Below are 11009 nucleotides of genomic sequence, written 5' to 3' on the forward strand. Positions count from 1 at the left end.
AGGGGCACATTGCTGTCCAGAGGGCAAAAGGGCAGGTGCTCTACTAGCACTACCTCGTGTCTATCTGTGCACGCCCCTGCCGGGGCCTTAATCCATTGAGACCTGGAACGCATCCATGTCACGTTAGCGTTTAACCACATTAACCATTAACCCATTTTGGGGCGGGAACCCCTTTTGGTGTTTTAAACATTGTTATAATTTAGCTATTGAAAAATAGCAGATCTACAAGCTCATAGCGCGCCACCGAGTGGCGCGCTATGAGCTTGTAGATCTGTTATTTTTGAAAAATCGTTAAAATGTGCCTCAAATCTTTCCGAAAATTGTCATGATTTAGAAAACTTTTTTATTTTTATTTCGACGTCAGGCCTGAATGGGTTAACAGTACTCCTCGTCCTGGGTGTCGGGCAGGTCGCTGAGGTCCAGGAAGACGGAGGCGTTGGAGAGCTTGCGGCTGCTGGAGGACAGGTCCATGAGCTCCTCGGCCGTGCTGGGGACGGAGCTGATGTACATGTCCCACACCTGCTCCGGGGAGTCCAGCTCCAGCAGCTTCTGCTTGATCTTCAGGTTCTTCTCCATGTTCCGACGCTTGTGCTTGAACTCCAGGATGGTCTTGGTGTAGCGGTTGATGGTGGTGACCGACGACGCCATGCAGGCCGTGAACGAACACCACGCCAAGCTGAAGGGAGAGAGGCGGGACATTGTTTTGGCAATGACCCCTTGTAATAATAATAGCAGCAACAGAGAACTTTATTTATATAGTACCAAAAGACAGCTTAGAGCTTGTAAAGTTTCCTTTCACAACTCTAATTGTATGATAAAGTTAAATTGTATTCATGCAGATATACGTGTGATTCAAAATGCATCAATTTGTTGTTGCATTGTGTAATTTCTGAAAGGATAGTAAAAAAGTTATGATTCTAGATTGGATAAACTCACAGACTGTGTGTGTGTGTGTGTGTGTGTGTGTGTGTGTGTGTGTGTGTGTGTGTGTGTGTGTGTGTCGCCATATATGGAGAAGGCGATGCTTTCTGTACCCGTGATCTGTATCCTGAAGCACTTGTTGTAGAGTTTTTCAAGTTTGCGCATCCACTATTGTTTGTGTTCAAGATTTTTTTGTAAAAATGTGAATGCAAATAAAGATATTAAATGTCTGTGTGTGTGTGTGTGTGTGTGTGTGTGTGTGTGTGTGTGTGTGTGCGTGTGCGCGCTGTGTGTGTGCTTACTTACATGTATGACCAGCTGTAGTCCCATGTCGTAGGCTTCCAGTCCTCTGGGCCCAGACTGACCGTCAGCTGAAAGGCTGTGGTGTACATCATGTGGGCCACCATACCTAGCAAGCCTGGCAAACAGAGAGGCAACACTGATTTACTGATACACATCACCGATCAATGATCAGACACTGACATCCTCACAATATGAAACACAAACGGACAGTAAGTGGGTTAAAAAAAAGAAAAGAAAAAAAGCTGAACTCGGTGCACTTTCCTGCTTTCACCACTTGGTGGCAATATAATGTTATCAGTGAACCAAGCTCCACTGTCATGAACTCACCACTATCATTGTTATTCTTCATGACATGACACGTCTCCCTGTTTGTGAATTTGACCAAGAATGGAAAATGAATGGGGAAAAGTAATCAGAGTTCGTCCAGATGCTGTAATGAAAGTTTCATCATTTCATATTAATAACCCAAGGGACCTCCATCCACGAACCCACAAACACACATCAAATGGGCAAACAAACAAACTGTACACACATGTGCAATTAGATGAAAGACCTGCTATATGAGCCAAGCCTTTTGTAATGAACTTTAAATTGCCTTTGTGTAACATGCTATAGAGAAGGTAAACTCGCATTTCCTTGCCTTGAGGACAATTAATTCTAATTGTCCTCAAGGAAATTGGAATGTGTTTGTGTGCACTGAGGTTTGCGAGTCAGACTCAACGTCAGCTGACTGTTTGTCTGTGAGACACCCCTTGACACGAAAACCCCTTCTATGACATTGCTGAATCGTGTCCAGACATCCTTATCGACAAGCACGCATCAGACCAAGGCTGCAATGGATTTATGTGTCCTACGTACCCTGGACAAGAACAGAAGTGCTGTCAATCAGCTTGAGGTGAGAAAAGGCGCAAAGACTTGGCTGAGTGAAAATGTCTAATAGTGCTCTTAAAGACAGCAAGCTCATAGACAGCAACAAGAATGAAATATTAGATGAAGTGGAAAGATACTGCCACTGTTGGCTCACTGTTGGTCACGGCCACACAGCCAACTCAAGGTACGGCCACGGAGCCGACTTGGGGACCCAACGCAGCTCCTCCAAGGAAAACAAACAAATGAACGGAGCTGAACGTGAATCCCCCCCACCGCCCACCCCTTTTTTTCCCTCACTGTATATGTTTCTTTTCCCTTTTTACCTCCATTATGATGAATTCCTGTTCTGTTCTTTGTCTATATAGAAGTGTCTATTTGTACGTCTCTAAATGTTTTTGATGAATTGAACATGGTGGACCCTATTGGAAACAAGTGTAATGCTTAATTGGGTCGTCCACTCACAGTTAACAGCCTTTTGTATTGAGTTTGTGCTTGAAATGAACTGTAATTCTGCAAACTGTTAATAAATATTTCAATCAATCAATCAATCAATCCATCAACGTAACCTGGCACCATGTGGTCAAATGAGAAAACAGAAAACAATCACGTGTATTAATGGGTAAAGTGATTCATATTGTACTACATTAAAGCAGCATACTTCCATGTAGCTTCACTCCATTTATTTGCAATTGTGAAACTTTGTGTGTGTGTGTGTGTGTGTGTGTGTGTGTGTGTGTGTGTGTGTGTGTGTGTGTGTGTGTGTGTGTGTGTGTGTGTGTGTGTGTGTGTGTGTGGACGTTTTGGTCTGTATTAGGATCATCCTATGTTGCCAACTTACTGCCATTACTCTGTGTTGATCGTATACATGTATATACAGTACATGTGATAAATATTCTGATAAGAATACCATGCAAAACATTGCTATGTATATTGTGAAACTTGAAACTTTGGGAGTGTTGCAACCTGTCCTCAAGTTCTGCTCTCTTATTCTCTCAGTCTCTATTTCTCTGTCTTTCCTTTCAATCATCATTACACTGTTGTCCCCCCTTTTTTTTACATTATCTTGCTCTCTGTCCAATTTTCTTTCTAAGAATACCAGTCTCCTAGCCTTTGTCCTCTCTCCTCTCAGTATAGTAGTGGTTCTCAACCAGTGGTCCCCGGACCACCGGTGGTCCTTGAGGTGGTTCCTGGCACTGGTCCCCATAGGACCAGCTGCTAAATGATGGAGAGTTGGTAACCAAATGGACCCTTATTAGATCTTTAACTCTTGAGAACATAACATCTTAAAGGGATAGTTCAGATTTTAAGCTGTATTAAACACTTATTACTTGCCATTAATATAGTGGTTCAACTGTATTAATTCATTGTCGGAGTCCTGTGGTGAGAGTTCTGCTCTGGTTTTGGTGAAATATTAAGTAGTTCCGGTCATTTTGTGGGGGGCACTGGGGTCACTCATTAAAAGTAAATTAATTCACAAAACTAGCGTCATTTGTATTGTTGACCTATTTCTACCATATAGTGCAACTTTCCTTCATTTCTTACCCCTCTATCACACGGAACTACTGTATGTTTTTTGTGTCCATATCACTACGCCGAAAAATAGTTCCATGTGATAGAGGGGTCAAAGTTGAAACGAAAGTTGCGCTATATTTTAAATCCAGGATATATTAAGCCAGGATATCTGTTAAATCCCGGTTTAATCTCTAATCCAAGTTTCATGAAACAGGAGTATATGCCCTAACCCCCGAAAATCTCTCGTCTGAACAACATCAGAGTCATGAAACACCTACATTCATAATCTCCCATAATTCCTATAACACCCGTTTTTTTCTTTGCTTTTTTCAAGATTATATTATCACTTAAAGTTATGCAAATAGCAGCTTTGTGTTTGCACATGTAGAACAAATCCCTTTTTTTCCAAGCTTGTTCCATGTTCTACCATGCGTAAATTATATGAACGTACCATTCACAGAAATGTCACGTTGCTGCACATACAATCCATAAATGTGTGGTTTGGGCAAATCACACTAGGAAAACGGCCTATTATGGTTTTTCTTTTAGAACAGAACCACCTCAACAAAACAGATTTTTATGACAATAGTATTTATTGCCAATCTAAAACAATTAACCTTTAATCTCTTCTCTCTCTTATTCATGCTTTCTAGCCCAACTGGCAAAGACATATTCCATGTGCTCACTGCTGGCCGTTTCACCAATATCTCACTTAAAGGGGCATTCCACTAATTTTCAACATTTTACTATGTCATTAATATACCTTAGAGCTGTTGTGTGGAAATAATATAAAAGTTCCCCCATTCTGTGTTTCCTAGAACTAGAGGTCTGAACAAAATCATTAACATGGTGAAACACATCTTGATGATGTCATCAAGATGTGTTTCACCATGTTAATGATTTTTTTTCATAATTACAGTTCTAGGAAACACAGAATGGGGGAACTTTTATATTATTTCCACACAACAGCTCTAAGGTATATTAATGACATAGTAAACTGTTGAAAATGGGTGGTTTTCCCCTTTAAATGAACCAGTAGGCCTATTTGGTAGAATCTTGTTCCAATTTTAATTGGACTAATATTATATTAGTATTTGCACCCAACATATTTGCCCACATGATGGTTCACACACAAAATGGCCATGCCAGTCTATAGTGCAGAATACTAACACCCGCCTTGCTCTGTACAACAAAACCATCCTCGACTTACAGCCTTCTTCCGATTCAATCCCACTTAACCCATTTTGACCTGAGATCAGATTCTAAAAATGTCTTCTACATTTCTGAAAAAGCTATGTTTCTATCAGTCGTTCTTCGATTTCTCAAAAATAGCAGACCTACAAGCTCGTAGCGCGCCACTCGGTGGCGCGCTATCAGCTTGTAGATCTGCTATTTTTCATAATGCTAACACCAAAAGGGGTTCCCGCCCCAAAATGGGTTAAGCCATATTGTCTTGTTGGGTTTAAAACCCTTACAAACATCAGTTACAGTCGATTTTTGTCCACTTGCAGCACAGTGAGTCAGTGAAAATGCTTTTATGGAGATTGTAAATGTAATTACCCACAAGGGCAGTCTATATACAAAGATATTGGGTTGAAGCCAAAGCCCCCAACGCACACGCGCGCACGCACGCACGCACGCACGCACGCACGCACACACGCACACACACGCACACACACACACACACACACACACACACACACACACACACACACACACACACACACACACACACACACACACACACGCCTCTCTCTCTACTAATACCCCCATAATACATCTTAATATTTCTCCTCTTTGTAAGTTTCTGTGATGAATAGCTTTAATACATTTTGCGTGGCTCCATGTCTTCTACTGTTCCTTCGGAGCTCATTACAATGGGATGTACTGGGACTGCACATTTTATGGCCAGGATAAAGCCGTGGTGATGAGACAACATGGCCAATTTATGAATTTTATACCTTCTCAAAAGGTTTACAAGTCCAGGGGCTTTGTAAAATTTGGCCAGACTAGATTAGATCATCTAAAGCAAACATTAAAGGACCACTTCACCACTTTTCAACCTATCTTCGTATACTAGGTCCTCACTAATAATCATGAAAAAATGGCACCATTTTTTTCCTACTTGGTCTGTGTCTCATAGGAGGGCTGTGGGCAGTTCAGAAACCATCATCGATGGGGAATACAAGCTAATAGAAACTGCAGGCTTTCTAGTCCTGAAAAGTTGCAATGCGAAAATGGAAGCCATCGTTCTCACGATAATACAAATCTAAACATTTGTGTAAAAAAATATTGTTTAAAAAAATAATCTGCCTAATGATGATTGATGGAAGACTGTTTCTAAACTGCCCACAGCCCTCCTATGAGACACAGACTGCCATTTTATCATGATTATTAGTGAGGAGTCAGGACCTATTATATGAAGATAGGTTGAAAAGTGGTGAAGTGGTCCTTTAAAGTCCATAGATTTGCCTGCCACATGACGTCACAATGAAAAGCCCAGTGTTGGAGGGGCTAGCACCCCTCAAAAGATACACAGGTATATTTTATTTTCACATTGTAGAGAAGGTCACTGCATGTGATTTACTCTAAAATAATCCTGTTACTTATGACAGGGAACGATCAATGATAATTAATTCAACCCAGTCCAAAAGGCTTGGAACTCAACATTGTGAACAGATTAACACAAAGTGTTGTGTGAGTCAATCAGAATCAGATCAAGTGACACCAGAACTGTCCTCTGTCCCATTAGCAAACTCATGCTTCATTGTGGAGAGCGACAGCGGCTGTATACCTGAGAGGACAGTGGAAATGGCAGCGAATGCGTTGAGCTTCAGTCCATCGATGACATTGCCAAAGTGGCAGACTTCTATAGACATGAGGATGCCCCCAGTGCCCAGCAGGAGAATGTACAGGCACTCCGCCACGATGCACAGCCAAAGCACTCCTGCGGGGATGAGACGGCAACGATGAAGAAATAGGAGTGAGGCACACAAAAGCGTTGTTTTCGCACATGGTTACTTAAATACTGAAAATATGTATAGGCCTACAAGCTTACAATGTGTCGCAGCAGGCACCCGAATGGTGTCGCTAAGGTTCATGTGGATATAAGTACATGATAGCAGTGGAAACATGGACACACAGTGTGGGGGAACGGGAAGGGGGGTTGAGAGAAAAAATATTGGCAAGTCAGAAGGTTGGGGTGAGTGGCAGGGGGGAGTTTGTTATGGCTATAGGAACGACAAGGATGAAAAAGCAGGAGGCTGGCTGAGGAGGATTGGACCAGTGACCCACTCACCCATATCATTAACCTTCACTGTCAGAGAAAGGATACATTATCTGCCAGAGACATATTACTGGCCAGGCTTAGCTCTGCACATCACCCTCACACCCTGCCTGAATGACAGGCGAGGAGACGGGCCTGAAATACTGTATATGAAAACCCAATTTACACAAATTGAATACGGTATACAACCCTTCCCCGGGGCGGGTAGCTTTCATGTACTTAATTTATCACGGTTGACTAATGTAAAATGGCTGTTAGTCAAAACTAATATCCATAGCAAAATAAAGAACAAAACAAGCTCTAAGCTGGATTTCATATTAAATGAATCCTTTCATTATTAAATTAAAATAAGACATGATTAATGTAATTATAGACTTATGTATAATTTCACGCTTTTTAAAGTATTGATTATGTTATTTTCATCTAATAACTAATGTTACATCTGTATGTCTGCATAGATATCATATCAGAAAATGCTGCAATCTATAAGTCTCTTTCACATCCCCTCAAGTAGAGACACTGTGGACTAGCTCTCCATTGATTAACCCATTTTGGGCGGGAACCCCTTTTGGTGTTCAAAGCATGTTATACCTTATAGCTATTGAAAAATAGCAGATCTACAAGCTATTTTTATGAACTTGTAGGTCTGCTATTTTTGAAAAATCGTGAAAATGTGCCTGAAATCTTTGAATATATATTCTTTCAGAGTTTCAGTTTTTAACTCAAATCTTTTCTTCTGGGGTGTCCCTGGAACAACAGGGGTCGGTGGCCAAATACATATATTTTTGGGGTCCTTGACATGAAATATTGAGAACCACTGATATAGAAACATGAGGTTTTTCAGGAAAAAAATACATTTTTTAAATTTCGACGTCAGGCCTAAATGGGATAACACATAATTTCACCAGGAATGACGTAAATCGAATTGAGCGACAACAACTGAGTCACAATACATCCACCTGTTGTGTCAGTGTTACAAAAGATCTCATTTCATTCCACTGCAAGACAAGCGCCCGGCCCTTACAAGAGACTGTGAGGAAGTCTTTTGTGTGTGAGGAGTGAATCAGCCATGGAAAGGGCGTGAGGATAAAGGGAGAGACAGCAGTGCCACTGCTACTGGCGACAGGAGAAGCACGGTAATTAGAGGGTGATGTCTCACACAAGCCTCCCCTCCCACACACGACGATGGCCATTGGACAAATTGATTTTCTTCTTTTTTTTTTAATCGACTGCCCCTTCGCTTGATTAAGTGATTGTGTGATTGACGATTTAATTTTATGCGACATATACTTGCCCGTGTCAAGTATATTGGTTGCTGCCAAGACACCAAATAGAATGTGATTTAACCCATTCTGGGCGGGGACCCCTTTTGGTGTTTTAAAGCATTATGTTATACTTTAGCTATTGAAAAATAGAAGATCTACAAGCTCATAGCGCGCCACCGAGTGGTGCGCTACGAGCTTGTAGGTCTGCTATTTTTGAAAAATCGAGAAAATGCGGCACATATCTTTGAATATATATTCTTTCAGAAGACTTTTTTTTTATTTATTTTTTTACGTCAGGTCAAAATGGGTTAATAAGCCCGCCGACTTGCAGTATATCTATGAGATGATATATATTCCTGGTGGGCATTCATGGCTTGGGGTAATTGGATGCTTAGATGTGTCACTATGTCACGAATCGATAGCCCCTTCAACACGACACCGAACAAGGGCCAACCCATGTGGCGTCGATCTTCGCTGTATGGGCGGTACAGGCCTGGCGTCATTCATACTGAGGTCTCATCATAGAACGTGTTCTATAAGGCCAATGCCATCCATTCATGTGAATTACGTATAGCCGCCCTACACTGTATTGCCTGATGCTGAGGAATGAGTGATGATGAGAAACCCATGGGTTGAAACTTCTGTGCTGCCTATACGTCTCAAGGCTCATTCATAGTCTGGATTTTCGGTGGTGAGGTGACCACCGCTCCGGTGGTGAGCTGACCACCGGAGCTGAAATAACGTTGAGCGGTGGTGAGTGAAAACAGAGAGAAGGGCTGGAGCGGTGGCGGTGGTTTGCTCTTCACCGCGGCTCGTGACGTCATGTTGTAGTTCGGTGGTCACCCCACCACCGAAAATCCAGACTATGTATGAGCCTTCAGAAGCATAAGGGAGGATGGGTGGCACGATTAAACATTAAGTCAATGCAATAAAATAATGTTTCTTGTTTGTTTCCCAGGCTTACCTCTTTCATTTGCAGGTGCAACATACAGGAAACTTCTGCAGTTTTCACCTGAAAGAGATTAATTGCACATTTATTTTGTCAAACTGCACACTAGTTCAATTCACACCATGTACGTGTGGCATCACTGTAGGCTACTGCAACATACTTCTCTCAGTGTGTAGTAGTGTACCACTGAAAATGTACTAGGCCTACAGTGTGCAGTGTGCACTGAACTGTAGTAAATTCCAGCCTTGCTGCATGCACTCTTATCTTTAACCCATGGAATATTTGGCTTAAATGTGCTTAAATGTGTATTCTTTATTTAATAACATAACAATTTCATCAATGTATGCAACGATTGCTTTAGGTCCAGGCAGGCCTATATTAAACATCGTGCCTTTACATAACAGTTTTATCTTGTCAATCATGTTGGATAGAATATCTCTGGTTGGTAACGGTATTCTTACAATTGGATTTGAGCATTCTAGTGACTAACAGCAGATATGTTCAGCCTAGGGGACCAGGGGACCATGCATGCGTGTCTCAGCTGGCTCCCTACATAATAGCTTCACATTCATAAGGAGTAACAAAGTCAGAGCCCTGCCCTTTTTTTTCTTTTTTTGGGGGGGGTCAAATTAATAATAAGAGCAGTAGTCTTACAAAATAAAAGGAAAAGGTGCTTCATCATCGCATATCGGACAAAAGGCATATCATGATAAATTATGCAAAACAATAAATAAATAAATACAAAAGTTTTAAAAGTGTATAGAGAAAAAAAAGCCATGTTCATTTTAACTTTAAAGACAAACCTTTAAAATTCTTAATAATGACAAATGGACACCAACCAACAACACCGGAGAAGAATTAAGCGCGCATCTGGGCCAGTTGGTTGGTTGGTTCCCACTGCGCGCTCAAAGTTCCATCATCATCATCATCAGCAGCAGGTGCGTAACTAGGCTACTAACTTAACTTACCGGTCAAGTTGACATTCTGCTCACAGGAGAACCAGATCCCGGTGTGAAACTTCCTCATCAGGTACTTGTCCTCGCCCGTCTCCCAGATGTATTGGACCAGCCGCGTGTTGTTAGCGTTGGAGCTGTTGTACCGGAGACAGTAGCTCTTCCGGGGACTCGTGGCGTCGGTGGAGGACGGTGGCGGCGGCCCCGTGCAGAACGGCTTCACCACCTTCCGCGTGCCCTCGCACCAGTAGCTGGTGGTGAGCGCCGACACGGCGAGGCACAGGGCGAGGAAGTTCAAGGTAAGAGCCAGCGACGCTCTCCGCCGCCGGTCGATGCCCATAACTGCGACCCAAAGAGTGCCACGGTACCAGTCCGTCACGCTTTAAAAAATAATCCTGATATATTTGTCGACCTCTCTCTCCGCTTCTCTCCTCAAATCCCCATGATATGATCCGGCTTTCCATTAACATGTCCGCGCCCAATTACCGCGCGGCGCATCTGGCTGGGCTCCCGTGCGTTTCTGAGATATGCTCCTTTGTGCTGATGCCGGGTCTCTCATTTTCTATAGCTAGAGACCACCACCCCCCTCTCTCTTTCAGCCCCCTCCTCTCGCAATCTCTCTCTCTCTCTCTCTCTCTCTCTCTCTCCCTCTCCCTCTCTCCCTCTCTCTCTCTCTCACTATATTATATTGCCCCTCAACTCTACCTCATCGAGGGAGTTCAATCAGGTTGTTTACATTTGCCTACCCATGATAATTAATTAAAAACTAGGCTACTAGTGTGCCATTATCTATTCTGTAGCATGTTTGGTGGTGTTCTACATATGCCAACAATAGGCTACAGTAGAGTAGAATAGAATAGATAAAAACATAGTTCAAATCAAAAGAGTTCAATATGTTGACTACCTAGCCTTGATAAAACAATTAAGACTGTCATATATTAATAATATGA

The 11009-nt window shown here is 42.3% G+C and overlaps 1 protein-coding gene across 1 annotated transcript; it reads right to left on the bottom strand.

The window, feature by feature from the left end:
• Positions 1-375: 375 nt before the first annotated feature.
• gsg1l2b (gsg1-like 2b) lies at positions 376-10566 on the bottom strand (the record flags this gene model as incomplete). The annotated part of the gene is made up of 5 exons (XM_079492002.1): positions 10075-10566; positions 9122-9169; positions 6401-6553; positions 1228-1339; positions 376-676 (listed from the first exon to the last, which is right to left on the bottom strand). Exons 1-5 carry the CDS (start codon positions 10397-10399, stop codon positions 376-378), a joined length of 939 nt encoding a protein of 312 aa, XP_079348128.1. The 5' UTR covers positions 10400-10566.
• Positions 10567-11009: the final 443 nt, after the last annotated feature.

The sequence above is a fragment of the Electrona antarctica genome, assembly GCF_951216825.1.
Source record: "Electrona antarctica genome assembly, chromosome: 22".
Lineage (NCBI taxonomy): Eukaryota > Metazoa > Chordata > Actinopteri > Myctophiformes > Myctophidae > Electrona > Electrona antarctica.